A 16645-nucleotide genomic window follows, 5' to 3' on the forward strand; every position below is an offset into this window, starting at 1 on the left:
ATTAGGCCAACCGGCTGAACAAGGTGACAAACCGAGTGGTTTGGGTGGTTGGCTGCTTGGTTTGGATTGGGGTTCTTTGGGTAAAGGAGAAACGGGCAGCGGAAAAAAAACAAATGGGGGTTACGGGTCAACTGGTGGGGGACCTGGTCCGACCTGCACCACTGGATAAAGAAAGGGAATCAATGCGTATACGGCTATACAAAAGGGGTTAAGTGGGCGCCGCATTAATTAGCCGAGTTGAGCGAAAAACGACACGCCGTGCACTTTGGGGTCGCTATAAATATCGATCCATATTTTATAATACCTTATACATGTGTAATGGGTATAAGTATATATATATATATATATATATATACATCATATATATTATATATGTCATTCTATAATCTGCTTCTTTGGCCATTTAATGTAATATTCATAAAATCTATTCAACTGTCATGTTTTTTCTATTTTAAATCGCTTTTACTAGGCATTTTTAGGTTAACGTTTATGTTGCTTTTTTGATTTTCATTATTTTTGGTGACCAAAATGTTGGATTATTTACCATAATCCATCATAATTCTGGGAGCTATTATAAGTACACTGAATATGAAATGATATATGGTATATATAAAAGGTAAGCAATATCTAAATCTATATAGACTGATTCGTTTTAAATTGCCTTTCAACGGTATGGGGCTCATGTTATTTCCATTTAAAATTAATTAATCGCCAAAACACATCACTGAAAACACACTTAAATTAAAAAAGATTCAGAGAGAATGAGAGAAGAACGAAACGGAGTGACAGGGTGATAGCAGAGAAGAGTTCAGAGTCTCCAGTGAGAAGTTGAGACAGATAGCAAGTACAAAATGCAATGTGGTATACCTCATCGGCCACCCGCCTCGCATCGCCGTCAGCAACACCAGAAACCACCGCAGCAACCGCAGCGGTTGCACATGCTGATGTTGCTGCTGCTGTTACTGCTGCAGTTGAAGTAACAGGCGAAGGCGAAACGCCCATCGAGGAGAGTGTTGTGTGGGCGGTGGAGGCGCTGCCGTTTGATAAAAGCGATCCGCGAGAAGAAAGGTGAGCAGGTGGTGGATATCGCGGCGGTGTCTTCACCATCTCAATAAAGCTGTCTGGTACATCCACGGGCAACTCCCGATGTTTAGCCATCGGCGGTAGCAACATTGTTACGGGATCAACCTGATGATGATGTTGCTGTTGCTGCTGGCTCACCTCGTAACCAGGCGGCGCCAAGCTCAAGTCATCCGGCACCGTTGAACTGCTTGTGGATGTTGCACTTGCAATGTTGCTGCTGTGACCGCTGCTGCTGGTATGCATCGAACTGTTGCTGCTGTTCAGCGAGTTGCTGTTGCTGCTGTTACCAGTCACACCGGCTACCGTATTCGTCTTATTCAAATCAGCTGTGTTGCTATTGCTGGTATTGCTGTTGCAATTACTATTGCTGTTGCTGCTGTTGCTATTGCCATTGCTCGTCGCCTGATGTTGCTGGTGCAGGTGACGATAGGCGATGCTTCCAAAGGAGTCCAAGGTATGCTTACTCATCACCTCATCGAAGGCACTCGATGAGGGCGAGGCAGAGTCCTTGCGCTGATATAGACCATCCACAACGCACAGGAAGTCGTCCGTGATGCTGCTGTTGTTGCTGCTGCTGCTGCCGACGGTGTTGGTATTGCTATTGGTGCCGTTGGCATTGCTGCTATTGCCATTGGGATCGCTGCTCAATGTTGCCTGTAACTTGTGGCTGGGCGTCTGTTGCTGGGCGATTTGTGCTGCTGCTGCTGTTGCTGCAACTTGCAGTTGTTGCTGCTGATTTTGCTTCTGCTCAAGTTCCGATTGTAGGCAATTTTCATAGTTTTCGATTTGTTCCAATTTATTTTGTTGTTTTTGATTGTACAGATTTTGTGTGGCCACATCGAGTGCAATTGTTGTTGTTGTTGTTGTTGTTGTTTTTGATGGGTGTTGTTGTTCATGATGTGGTGATGGTTGTTGTTGTAGTTGTAGTTGTTCATGTTGATGTGAAGAATGATATGCAACAATTAACATTTTGTTAGCATGATCATTGTTAGTCATAGCTGTGATTTTGGTTGAGGTTGTATCGGTGGATGTGGTGGTGGTGGTGCATTTCTTGTGTTTCTGTGTGCGTGTGGGTTATGTGATGGTTGAGGTGGTATTTGTGTTGGTGGTGGTGGTGCATATGGTGTTGGTGAAAAGAGAATGGATGTATGTGTGAATGATTTGAATGTGAAATGGAGTGTCTGGTTTTTTGGTTAGTTACACTATTTTCTAGATGGTTTGTGTCTTGGATTTGTGTTTACTTCACAAGCATTTTGGTTAGTGATTGTCGGTTACAGTTTTTATGGTTTTTGGTAGCATTACTTGGTGGTTTTCCTTAAAGGTTTAAAGGGTTTTTGGTAGTGAAAGTTGGTTTGAGTTAGTTGTAGTTTTCTAAAGCCTGAAGGTTGAGCATAGATCATCATTCAGAGATCGGAGGTGTTTTAAAAGGTTTCTTAGGTTGTATATTAAGACATTTCTTGAGGCCATACTTCGAGTTTTGGTTTTATAGTTACAGTAGGATTTGGTTTTTATTTTTGTTAAAGGATTTTTCACGAATCTAATGTTAAGTTAACGACTATGGTTAGAAATTCTAGGTTACAACAATTACAGGAAATACTGCATGGATTGGAGATAAGCTATTATTGGTTCATGGTTTCTTCTGGTTCGGAAATCGTGTGGCTAATGTGTGTGTTGTGGGTTTTGTACAGAATACGGATCGCTGGCTTGCTTACCTGCGGTGGACGGGGTGGCGGATATCTGGGTGGCGTCTTGTTGCGTGCGATGAACGTGTCCGGACAATCGACGGCCATCTCACGGTGTGGACCTGAACATGAACATGGAACGGAACTTTGGTCAGTTCAACGGATTGGAAAAGGCACATCCTGACGACACTCACCGTTATCTTGGTTCACGGACAGCATGGTCAGCATTTCCTGGTCAATATCCCTGATGTCGCCCGAGTGCGTGCGATAGTGTTGCGGATGTTGCTGCTGTAGCTGCTGCTGCAGTTGCAACTGGTGCTGGTGGTTCAGGTGATGCTGTCCGCTTATGTAGTCATCCGGCAGACATGGCTTCAAATCGTCGCCGTCCAGCACAACAATGCTCGAGCCGGAGCGCCGGCGATTCCTGTCAATCGGCAAAGAAAAAAAAAACCAAGAAAAGTTAGATTCCGTCAGTTGAGGTCCGGATATAAATCGGTGTAAAGGTATTCCAGGTGCATACCCGGCCAGAGGCAGGGATTTTTCCTGTTACTGGTTAGGAAATCAAGTAAATACTTTAACTCAACTGCAGTTGATCTACGTATTTTGTTATCTTATCTTGTCAAGTTTTTAAACTTTTAAAAATCATATAAATATTCATTGATAAATACTCAAATTAACATGGTGGCTCTTCTCAAGTTGAAAACATAAAGAAACTTGTAGTTGGTGCACTATTTCAATGCAAATTGGCAGCTTCTGTCGATGGCATCCACCTTTTTCTTCAAATTTTGTCCCAGATTAAGGGCGCAGTTTGGCAGCCACTGGTCGGGAATCGGATAGGGCGGACAGCCTCTTTTATTATTTCAAAAAGTTAGCCGCACAAAGAGACTTTTTAGGTGGAGGAGGAGAGGGACAAGAATGAGGAGAGGTAAAGAGGGTTATGGATTAGGTATAGGCAACTTGAAACTGGAACGCTACCCAAAAACTTTGTTATAACTTTGCACTTTTGCGTCGCTCTTTCATTATGCAAGGTGGCAGGGGAAATGACTGGTTTGAAGGCAATTTGCGCCTTAATTTGTTCGGCTTTTGGATTATGGGCTTAGGTGGAGGTGTAAAAGTATGGATGTGGGGGATGCGGAGGTGGGCCAAGTCGGCTGGCTAATTGCAAAAAGCTCAAAGTGGATTTTATGCCGGACCAGCCTAGAAGTATGCACTACCTTTCAGTGCCGTCAAAACCGACCTCTCCTCCCCTTCCCAACCATCAACAAACCCACCCAATCGCTTTATCGCCCTTCTTCAGGCGCTGATGCGACAAAAGCAATTTCAGCCGCAGCCTGGCAACGACGTTCGGAGTGCAGTGGTAACCCCATCTCCGTCTCCATCTACATCCATATTTCCCCTCCCTGAATCCTTGGTCCTTGGGTCCTTTTGGGTAATGATGAACGTCAACAGCAGCTCCAATACGTGACCCACCCACAGATTTTTATGGAGAAAAAATACTACTTTGGGGATTTTCAGATCAGAGGGTATACAAGCCACTTTTCAAAGCATTAATTAAAAGTCACAGGAATTTAACAAAAAACTTTACGCAAACTAAATGGTTTATATTAACGAAATTTGGTTTTTAATGATGATTTAGTGGCCCTGCAAGGTTGGGCAGTTACTATCGTTTAAGCACGTATTATATCAAAACATATAATTGATTTAACAATGGTATGCAGTTTTTCCGTGTACATTCTAGATCTTCACTTCCTTCATTTCCAACATTTCCAACTCATTTTACTAGCGGAATTCAGCACTTTTCTCATATAAAGGGCCTGCTATACAACGGCTGTGTGAGCCAGGCATTAAAAAACGATTTCTGGAGAATGCAACAACGACAAGATGGCCAAGACGGCTCCCTTACGGCCAAGAATAGAAAGATGAGATGGAGAGATGGCGATGGCGATGAAGAGAATGTGAATCAAACACGAGGCAACGGGCGAGACAATTCAATTTGCGTAACAGCAGACGACCAGAAAATGGTAGGAGAACCAGCTGGAGGAGCTCCTCTAAATGGAAGGCGGACGGCAGGCGGTAGGCGGCACTATTGACGGCGGGATTGGAGTCAAGTTAACGGGCAGTGCAAATGAGTCGAACAGAAGAAGACGATAAAGAAGAAAAGACTTGGCGGAGTAGGAAAAGTGAGGCGCAGGAAAAAGCGCACCATAAACGAATTAAAATGCCTTTGGCTCTGACATCAAGAACACACCAAGGCCAGTTCGTCTAGTAAGAGCAAGGGAAACAGCATTGCATCTACAGCAGCAACATCTCAGCGGCAACATCTCAGTAACACAGCAACAGCTGGTCAGTTGGTCAGTCCATTCCTATTTTTATCCCCCTCATCAATCTGTCGACCTGTGGAGGAGATCTTTCTTCTTCTCAAGTTTCCTTCCCTTTGGCAGATGTTCGATTAGTGACGCACAAATTAGCGATAGATGAGTTCTAGCTTTAATATAAAACCAGAGCTCTTCCTCTACATCAGATTGCTTTTAATGAGGTATCTTTGCCAGAAGTCTCATTAGTAGCTATGACCAATTGCACCATTTCCAACTAACCATATTATAAGAACTAAAGAAATGGATTTGTTTTTATAGGTATATAGCTATCTATCCATGCAATCTCCCATCTAAACGCTAGATTAATTCAATTATTGTGCATTTATTTATATACCACAACTGTTGGCCTAAACGAAACAAGCGAGATGGCAGAATGAGTGGCATAACAATCGGCTTGCTGGCTGTCATATTCCTATTTTGCCAGCAATTAGCAGCATCTAAAGCCGGCAGCTATCTGTCATGCATCTGATTGTCACCCTGACGTGCCCCATATAATGACCGCATCGGTTTTCGCATTCCCCAACGCCCAATGCCAGATCCCCAATCCCCAATCCTCAAACCCCAATACCCATTCGTATCTGCATCTATATCTGTATCTGTATCTGTGTCATAACAAGCAGAACAATGCGAGATACCCACAAATATTCCCCCATTTTCCCGACCCATCCCCCTCGATGGTCACTGGGATCATCAATAACCCGGAGGGAGAAAGTGGGTGGTGTCCAGTGAAAGGAGCCAACCGAACTGTCAAAGTGGACAACGTTAGCCCGCAACGATTCATACATCGATGACAAGGCAATGGTATTTTGCGGCACAGCCATGTCCTTTTGTCAATCGCAAAAATATTTTAAACATTCTCCGCCCTCCCCCTTGACATCAACTTAATCCTGTCGTTGTAATATTTATTATGTAGATTCTAGAATTACTAAAATACACAACCGTAATTGGGGATTTATGTGTTAGTTTTGAGAATGTGCAGTTAGTATCTAGGTGTGTCATCAAAAACATCATTAACTTCTGTATTTATTATTCTAGTTCATTGATCTATTTGCACTTTCTAAACTCATTTTATAAAATACAGATTATGTCTTTAACTTAAACTAACTTGATAACTAATAGTTAGTTAGATATAAGAATATATTCTGTTAAGTTTTTAATGACTTTACTTTCATTATTAACAAAATAAACAAAGAAGCAAAGATTTGTGCTCAGTGCACGTTGCCGCAGGTTAAGGATGGCAATTAGCCACGATGGAAGGCGGTCGGAAGAGGAGGCGGGGCAGCGGCAGAGCGATGAAAGGAGACAGATAAACGCAAACAACACATGGGGGAAACCATTAAATGTATTTTGCATTTCCAGCTGTCCGTCGGTGTATCTGCATCTGTATATGTGTGTGTTTGTATGTAATTTGGCAATGTGTGTGCGCTATCATTGTTGTGTGGTGTGAGTATGAGCAACTGACCAGAAGAGCGACACACATTGCTGTTGTTGCTGCTGCTGCTGCTGCTGCTGCACGACAGCAACATGCGACATGTTAATTGTTTACGGCCAGCAAGCGAGCACGAGACAAAAGTGTGGGGGTTGGGCGGTTAGAGGGGAGGTTAACAAACAATTGCGGACAATAGAATAGAATTAAGCAAATGGAATAATCATATGTTATATTTCAAGCTACATTTTCTGTTTCTACTTTACATAAAGAGGATTTAAAGTTTTGCTTTTATTCTTATTCTTGCTAACTTATTACTACACTTTATGTATTCCACTTTATTTTAACTTTATCTCTTATGCAAGAGAGTGGCATAAAAAGTTCGTAGCATTTTACCTAAATTTGCTTTTGTTTAGGTCTGCATAAAATATTACAAAACTTTATTGTATATGAATGCATTTTGTAAGGTCAATGTGGAAATGCAGGTCAATGAAATCAAAACAATGTATGTAATGCAGTGCTTTTGTCAATGAAAAATCCGAAATGTTAGCAAAACTATTTAAGATATACCTTTTTATGATATTAAATATTTATTAATAACATTTTCTGATGCTATTGCTTTAACCGCAATTGCATTTCGAGCGATACAAAATATATATAGCAACAGGTGGATGGAGATATCCCCTATGTTCCGATCTACTGAACGATTTTTTGGGAGGGTTTATGCTTGAGGGCATGCAACAAGTGGATGGAACAGGTGTAGACTGAGAATTGGGAATCGGGAATTATGAATCCGGAGTTGGGAATTACAGGCGTGCGGGACCGACCGGAAGAGGCTTATTTGCTGGCGGAAGTTGGCAGCCATGAGTCACTATCACCCAGTTGCTTCGAGTTTTCAGATCACAATCCCCCATTTACCATTCACCATTTACTGTTCACCATTCCCCTCCCTTCCAGGTAGAACATCCTCAATTCGACCAGAATTTGTGGGTGTGACCCTGGTCAGACGCAGAACTCAATTTAATGCACAACTCAGAACTCAGAACTCGGAACTGAAAACGGAAAACTGAAAACTGGAAATGCAACTCAAACTGAGAGATTGTAATGGATTGCGGTTGTGTGCAAAGTGCCTCCTAGGAAAAGTGTTGGATAAGCAGAAGCGTCGAAGAAAACTTGGCTATACCAACCAGAAGCTATTAATTTGAACCTGAAACTGAAGCTGGAGTTGGAATTCCATTTGAATTATTCATTGCCAAGGCAGCCACATGGGAATGAAAGCAAGAAATAGCAATTGGAGCAGGTTTAATTGCCGAGCAAACCAAAAGCCAAAGTAATGCCATAACCAATAGTTATGGCACACAAAATTAACAATTTTTATTTTATTTTTTATAAGAAATTGGCAAACTGATATTTTTTAAATTGAATATTTATATTGAAAGTCTATAGAAACTCTTTAATAGATTTACATTGTCAAAATTACAATTCAAATATTAATTATGAAAATATTTATACTACTAAACTTTACATATTTCTCTCTGTGTCAACTCAACTCTTGGGAAATTTGCAATCGAAATCGCAATCGCATCATCGATGCCGCTCAATTGCACACTCTATTCGCCACTCCAATTTTCTCCATCCGTACCTTTCACCTCCTCCTTCTTCTGCCTTCCTGAACAAAAACAAAACAAAAAAGTTTTCCTGGAAATGCCCGAGTGAAATTCATAAGCAAATAGTGGTCAGGTTGGGAAATTTCTTAAGAATTAATTAAAACCTAAACACAAAGGCAGTCAAGGTGAAAAGCTCTTTTCTCCCGAAAAGGGGGAGGCGAAATGTGAATGCAATATATTTATATAGGTATATACATAGGTATACACCCTTTTTGCGCTACCCATCCGGCAGAAATTTCATTTCGAATTTTCCGAGTGCGGTAAGCGGTGAGTGGCGGGTGGCGAGAGGCGTGGCTAATGTGGGCGTTCAATTAAAGTTCAGTCGAACTCATTTCGCCATTTGGCAAATTGAAATGAAACTTAATTGATTGTGGGCTGCACTTGTGCATTGAAATCCCAACTAACCATGCCTTCGTGCCTTCGTGCCTTCGTCCTCATTTTCCCCAAAAGGCTTCCCCTCGAGAGAAGCCAGAGAAATTCCGAAAGATGGGGAAAATGGGGAGATGAGGTGAGCGGTAAGGTAAAAGTCCTGATTGCGTCTATTTGAAAAAAGGGGTGAGAGTCCTGATTGCATACAGGTGACTAGGGGGGGCTTTTTGCATTTTAGCCAGCCGTGTGGGTGGGCTTAAAATCCAGGCTGGATTTCAGCTTGACGTCATTCTGAATTGTTTTGTTCCTCAGAAAAACTAAAGGCACTCTAGATTGATTCGTATGATTTCCAAAAAATTCCATTTGCTTGGCAAAGCACAAATGTATTATTCAATCTAAAGTCTTTGTGCTCTTAATTTGTATATTGTCTGTATTTTTCAATGGATTTTACTAAGTTTATTAAAATATTAAAGCATTAAACTATATATAACTACTATATCCCATCGTATTTGCATAGCTCGTTAATCCTTGAATGAGGATTATCTATGGTAATTGAACATTTCCTTTCCACTATTTCTCCCAAGTCAATTTATTTCCCTTAGCTTAACCATTTTCATTTCCAATTTCCAGCCCATCTCTCTTGCCTTCAGTTGCAATTTACCTTGTAAATTATTGCTCAAATTATTGTTCTAGCAATTTTGCGCATTTTCGTTGTGGTTTCTCGTCAACATTCTGTTCCTTGCCCCATCCAATCTGAAAACCACCTCGGTATGCCAAGACTTTCCACGTCCGCTCCTTGGAGAGTTTTTCCCCTCAGGAACGGCGCGAAAGGGTGAGGGGATAGAGCGGTAAGGTTTTGTGGGCTGCCTCAATTTCTGAATCCCTTTTCCCGGGCAAAAGCCCACAGACAAGGTGAGAAACTATTTGCCGCGGAGACTCGTCCAGAAAATTGCTTTTTCCCCGCACAAACGAAAGCGTTTACATAATTATGGCATTATAATATCGGAACTATTGGAATGCGGTCTTTAAGCGGGGTGAATTATGTATGACTGCACTTCAGTTGCGGCGGCGTAGATCACGAAATATTTGGTTTCGCCCCTCGTGCTTTGCATACGAAATGTATCTATAAGATACAACACTGCGGGACAGTAATGTATACGGATATATGTATAATTGATATCTAGTTAAGACACAGAAATATAATTTTTAATCTTTCTTAGTTTAAAATGTACAATTTTTGAATATCTGCACATGAATTCTTTAAATTTATAGAAGATCTAATAAGCTGGGAGATTTTACATTATTATTTGAATATTTTATTCTCAAGACAGTGACTGATTCAAGTTTTCTGTGTATGTCTAATTTTGTTTTTCCACCTTAAAACAATGGAGAGTTTTTATGGAAGTGTTGATTGTTAAGAACAACAAAAACGACTGATGTCAGTTTGAATACCTGAATGGGAGAGAGATGATAAAGGGTTTCTGGATTTTTTGGGAGGGGGATGGTACGGTTCAAGGGTTTTCCCCTTTCAACAATGGGGAAAACAAAGAAAACACTCACCATTGCTTTAGGATGCGCATATCTGTAATCCGTTCAATCTCTGTCTCTCTCTCTTTCTTTCTGTATATTTCCCCTTTTCTTCGCCCACTTTCCTTTATAACTTTTTTTGGTTTCTTAATATTGCCTTTTTGTTGATTTATCCTTTGCCTTTACACATTTCTTCTGCCTTCACACGCACAAAATACAAAAAAAGTGGATTTAATTAAAACAAAACTTGAAATAAGACATGGTGGTGCGCCTGCGCCATGGCAACAAACAAAAAAAAAAAAACACACAACAACAACGACGTACAGCAAATATTGGTTAAGAGAGTCCGTATATTCATCGCAGATTTTCAATAGTTTTTCAAAATTATATTTTATAGATTTAAACCGATATCTACTGTATTCCTCTCACTATTGCACTTTGTCTGCTTCTTTCGTTTCGTTTAACACTTTCGAAAGGTGTCTGCAACTAGCAACAGCAACAACAACAATAAAATTGACCAAGTTGCATGTTGCATGTCCAAAAAGCACACACGCATACACAAAATAGTTTTTGCCACTTTTCTTTCACTTTGCAGCCAGATAAAAAAGGTAAATAAAATGGTAGGTATGTAAACGATCTGGCAACATTGTCTAACTGTTTGTTTTGCTGCTGCCTCTTCTTCTTCTTGTCGCTTTTAATTGCAATTTAATGAGTTAGAAACACTATTCTTCTCATGTTCTTGCTTCTGTTGTTGTTGTTGCTGATGTTGTTACAAATCGATCGTGCAGCTAAGCCAACGGTATATTGCTGTTGTATTATTCGTATTTAAAACATTGGCCGCACTTGTGTTGTTGTTTTTGATTTTTTGCTGTTGTTTTTCTGTTGCACTTTAGCTGCTACACACACGCGTTTTACCTCGCGATACGAACAAAGTCAGGGCATAGAATGAAAAAACCAGAAAGCCGAGCTGAAACTGAAGCGGAAAATAGCTGGCAGCGCTGCTTGAAAAAAATAAGAGAGCGCAATAGAGCGAGAGGAAGAGCGGGAGAGGCAGAGAGCGTGACTGTTTGTATGGAGGAGAGAGCGCGAGTGGTAAGAGAGCCTACCTGTCGTCCAGTTTTTATGTTTTCAAGCAGCGCAAGTGCAGCGCGCTCAATCGCCCCAGGATATGTATGTGTGTAGCTGCATACACGTATGTGCATATATGCTAGGCATACTTATGTACCCTAGTGTGTGTATGCATAGCTGAGAGGGGAGCAAACAATAGCAAAATATTCAAGTGTGCAAACAGGCGAAAGAGGCGAACAGGAATAGGAATAGCAAATGCGAAAGGCCGCCAAATTTAAGGCGAATGCGAATATAGATACCCTACACATAGAATTATGATATCATGTCAATGATATAGATCATAATTTTAAGTAATAGTCATTTTCATTTTAGCCAATACAGGAACATAATATTTTTATATTTAAAATATTGAGTTTAAAATAAGATTAATTTTAATTAAACGCTTTTTAATTATCTTTTGGGTCTTTTTTTACCTCTTCTTATTCATAAGCTTTTGTCAAATAATGTAATATTATAATGCTTATTTTAGAATCGGTTTTGTTGTATAAAATGTATATACTGAATAAATGTAAATAAATAATTTAAATAATTTTACTACGCCTGGATTAATTTAAATGAAGATATGTACAGTAAAAAGAATCTGTTCTTGTGAATTAATCCAAAAAATGTAACCAAAACTCCTGACATTTCACAACCTTCATGGTTTAAAGGGATTGTTCAGAAAGATCATATAGTCGGCACTCCCTTTTTTCGTTCCTTTAAAATGAACCCTACAGAAGACGGAGAAGAAGAGGAAGACGAGTTATAGAGCAGGTACAAGAGGTACAAAAATATCCCGTACTTGTACTCTTTCTGCACACACATGCGTGCACACATTGTTAAGCCCATTGTGCCACAAAAAAAAAGTGGTGCTTGTATGTGGGTACGTGACTCAACGGTGAGGTATGTATATGTTTGCCTGATTCTCTCCATTTCTCAGAAGAATTGAGAGCCTTGCCCCAAGATTGGGATGGAAATCGAAGCTGAGGCCTCAGGTGAGAATGTAGCACTCCCGAGAATGAGTCAGGAACATCCAAGAGAATAAGACAGCGAGCTACTAACAGTGCCAGAAGAAAAATGGAAAAGTCGAAATAACAACTTGGGGGAGTGTACAGGTAGAAAACTATCCACTATTAACCGAAATAATAACAACGTAAAATTCTTATAATTCATCAACCCCCGATCTGATTCTTCCTGTTTGTTTTTCTTTACTTACCGCAGATTTGAGTTAATAAAGGTCATTTGGAAAGGACGTTGGATTCCTTTTATTAGAATAGTATATTTAAGCCATATATTGTGTCAGTTAAATAGGAAAACTTTTGAAAACGTGTTTATTTTTTATATTCTGATGGTTGTCAACTAGAATTGTATTCAAAACCAATTTTATGTCAACCGTTCGATTGCTGACCACATTGATTGCCACAGACACAGTCCGCTTAATTTCCTTTTGCCGTTAAGCGATAATTATTTAATTTCCGTTTGAGAGGCACTCGCCACTTGCTACTGGGTCAGCAATTAAAAGTGACTGGGCCAATTAAGACTACACAGGGAAAAAGGCAAGATAATCGATTGCAGATTGTCTTGATTAATTGATCTGAGATAACCATATCACGTGTATGCCAAGCATCTTCATGTGCTTCTTAATCCGGAAGTACGATAATATTACATCCTTCCGATGGCATCGAAACCTTTCTAAGGCAGTCCCAAAAGAATTTAAAGACTTTAATTACCTTTTAATTGATTTCAGAATATAAAATGTATATATAAAATACCTAAGTGTGTAATATACTACTCTTACTATTTATACCTAAGGAAAATTAAATAAAAAAAATTCATAAGAAAACAAACGCTATTTAAGAACCTCAAATGCCGAACTTTTTCGTTGCATTTTTGAATGATTACAGCCCACCATTCCGTTTTTACGTCGTCCCCCCTTTTGGCTCAAGTTTCGTTTGTTTTCGTTGCTCTTTCGCTGCCTGGCGATCCGACAAAAAGGCACAGGCTAATGACGAACGAAGACTGGTAGGAGGAGGAGCTGAAGGAGGAAAATGAAGAGCGAATGTTGTGGAGAGAGCAAAGGGACAACAGGTAACAGGCAAGATATAGAAGAGATTCAAAAACACACAATCACACACATACGCTCGCACACCTACGTACACTCGCTGAACAAAAGCAAAACAAAAACAAGAGGCAAACAAAACGTTGATTGCTTGGCTTACCTGCGATAGAAAGAGAAGAGAAGATACAAAGGGAGAATGAGGGGATAGACAAGAACAGAAGCTCCAAAGATACAGTGGGAAGCATCCTCCAAAGGCCCAGAGATAAAATCAGCACACTTGAACTTTGAGTGTATGTGGCTGTGCATCCACATTTTTGTATATGCATATGTATGTAAATACATGTCAAATATATATGTACATACATACATAGATATGCACAACACAGATGCTCAGAGTTATTATAACGGATTTATCTCAAGTTACAAGCTCGTGTGTTTGTGTGTACCACACATGGCAACACAAATATGTTTTTTTATGGTATATTCTTTCCAACTTTTTTATGCGCTTTACTTTTTAGTTTGCTGCCCTACAAATAACTTGCAAGCCCTTCGGGCTCCAGACTCCTCCTCTTCTACATCTTACCAATCCTCCTCTTACAGTTCTACAGTTGTACCTCGGCAAATGAAATCCAAGCTCAAGGACTCTTGATCTAATGTTGTCATTGACATTTTAGCAAGCAGTTACAAAGATGGTTAAGTTGTTGAAATAGATTTGAAGTAGTTTGTCTGATATTTTTTAAGTGAAGGAAATAGTATACATATATTATAGTAAATTACTAAATAAACTATTGCCCTAGGACTGAAAAATTTGATATAGGAAAACTCTGCTGTTTTGAGAGGGAGTTTTGTTGTTGTTGTAATAGCCCATGTGGGCCATTATTTTTGTTGTTGCCAAGGCTGCCTCATAACGACAGGAAATTAATGATTTAATTACATTTTTGGCTAGCCATCCGAGCAAGTGAGATGGCTATAGACACAGAGAGAGAGAGGAGAGAGAGAGATTAGTTAATGGCGGCACCTTTAATTGATTTTCTTTGTATCCCATGGGAAAGTGACCAGCTTGGTAGCTCCCATTTCCCTTTTCCCGCTCCCTGTAAACAAAACAAGAACCCTTCTTCATTTTGTTGTTCTTCTCTCTAATACCCAAAGCCAAGTCCTACCTCAACGAAGCCAGTAGTGAAAAGGCATCACAGCGAAACTTAAAAAGAACAACAGCAGCAGCAGAAAAAATGCTGCGCATGCGCGTGTCCAGAATTTATAAAAACGAGCCCGATTCCGCGATCCCAAGTTTGTAGTCTGAAGTCTGAGGTCCCCAAGTCCAAACATGAAGCCGCAAATCCAAAACATGGTTCGCATGCCAAAGAAGAATCAGGCGGAATTCTCTGGTCGTCTGGTTAATACATACAGTTTGAGTGGTACTGTCCGCTAATTATTAGGGGAATTCCCAAACGTAATTATTTATTATTATATACTTTAATACCTTCTTCTTTCTATTTTCCTCTAAAGTAATCCAAGTAAAATAAACTAAAAATCGAAATCTTACAGCCAAACGGTTACTCAACTAAACAAAACACAAAACCCGAAAACGAATCTAAATCAATTTCAGTAAATCTCACCTCTACTTGACTTTCCCATTGGACCAAACAAAAAGCCGAGAAAGTGAAATGTCATCAAGCATTGATTGTTGTCAGCCGATGTTCATGTCGATGTCGAGATGAGTGGATATAGCAAGAAGGCAGGAGGAGGGTAACGGATCAGATTTGTGGGGTTATGGGCAAGAGAAGGGTACGTACATCAGAGTGACAGTTTGGCAGGCAGCACAAATGCACAGCACACAACTACAACTCGTAGATAATGCACATCAAGTGCATTGCATCGCCATATTAAGTGTCGTCAGCAAGGGCGCCCCAAAGAGGGGACCAACAGTTTTTATTCTTAGGTTTTAAAAGGTTACCTTAACTTCTTTCTTTATCAGTTAAAGAATTATACGTGTTTAATCTAACATTCTAAATATATCCAAAAGTAGCCCCTATTCCTACGAATAACGTTTTTTTGGCACGCCACTGACCATCATCATCATGGTCATCAGCAGCGTTTGTGGGCTGTCAGTGTCTGCAACTGATTAGTCAGCAGGTTTTCAATTGTGAACGTTGAAAGAGGACACCGAGGCCATAGGGCGAGACAGATGGAGGGGTCATCGTGAAGTGACCACAAACTGACCCGAAAAACGGCGACCCCATCGGCCTAATTGCTATATGCCATATCAATGGCCATCAAACTGTGCAATTTCCGCAAAACTGCGGATGCTTTGGCAGTCAAGAACGGAAAAATCGATTTAAAATGTATAAATATTCCTCGCCGGGCGAGGAAAATAACTCGTTAATTAATAATGAGCATAAAATGAAAGCGCACGTGCTTAAATGGAACGTTGAGGGGGAGGCGTTATGACGGCGGTGGCAGGCGGGGTGTTAAAAAGGATTCTGGGCTGACTTACGCGCATACAGCGTAAGCCAAAAATATAGCAATCAATGTTTAAAGTAAATAGTTCTATAAAGCTTAAATAAAAGTGTACAATATATGTGAAGGGCTTCCAGACAAAGTCAAACCATTATTATTCTATAAAGTTATAAAACATATAAGCCGATTAGACGTTCCTATTGATTTTCTCTCTGCTGTATGCGAATAGTTTGTCGCTGAAGGCAAAATCACAACAGGTTCGTTTGGCAAGGACGAAAGAGAGGGGCTGTGCAGTGCCACAACGAGAGGGCCATAGAGCGAGCACTGGGAAAAATGTGTGAAAAATGTCAGCGATGGCCAAAGGCAGAGCGCGAACAAGGATACGGATGCGGATGCGAATGCGAATAAGGATGCAGGGCGGAGCTGGTGCGATCCAGCCAGGTGGAAAACCCAGCGAGCACAGCGAGTAAATAAATAAGCAGTCATAAAAACTTAGCTCTCGCGCAGTGTGTCAGTGCATTTGGGTGTATGTGAGCCACATGTTGGGTATTTCCGCAGCGCGAAAAATTCCATTCAAGCCGGAGGGCCATCCATCGCTGTGGACCAGTAGCTACTGGCCGGATTACAACAAAAAAAAAACGAGCGGTAATAAATGCTTTATAAAGTGCAAACAGCGATATACACATACACCTTTGCTGTGTTGGTCAAATAAATCAGCAGACAAACAAACGAATAACATACTAGTTTGAGAAGCATTGTTTTCCCCGTCTGCGCCTGCAAGTTAGGCTTCATTATTTTACTTATAGGTTATTTAGCAAGGACACAGTGGCTGTTAAATGTACAATATCATGAACGACCTATTTGATACTTTCTCTATAAAACCCTATATGAAA

The 16645-nt window shown here is 40.4% G+C and overlaps 1 protein-coding gene across 8 annotated transcripts in view; it reads right to left on the minus strand.

The window, feature by feature from the left end:
• Positions 1-16645, minus strand: part of LOC108103420 (MAGUK p55 subfamily member 5-A) — a 60386-nt gene that overhangs the window by 12332 nt on the left and 31409 nt on the right. For 2 of the 8 annotated variants that reach the window (XM_017208877.2, XM_017208879.2), the window contains 3 exons: positions 2960-3189; positions 2796-2887; positions 868-2142 (listed from right to left, as the gene is read on the minus strand). In XM_017208877.2, coding sequence (XP_017064366.1) covers positions 868-2142; positions 2796-2887; positions 2960-3189 — 1597 coding nt within the window. Of the gene's footprint in view, positions 1-867; positions 2143-2795; positions 2888-2959; positions 3190-10162; positions 10329-10972; positions 11196-16645 lie in introns of those variants that run through there. The other 6 variants (XM_017208881.2, XM_017208884.2, XM_017208883.2 and 3 more) reach the window with 5 other exon arrangements.

The sequence above is a fragment of the Drosophila eugracilis genome, unplaced genomic scaffold (genome assembly GCF_018153835.1).
Source record: "Drosophila eugracilis isolate 14026-0451.02 unplaced genomic scaffold, ASM1815383v1 contig_2163, whole genome shotgun sequence".
NCBI lineage: Eukaryota > Metazoa > Arthropoda > Insecta > Diptera > Drosophilidae > Drosophila > Drosophila eugracilis.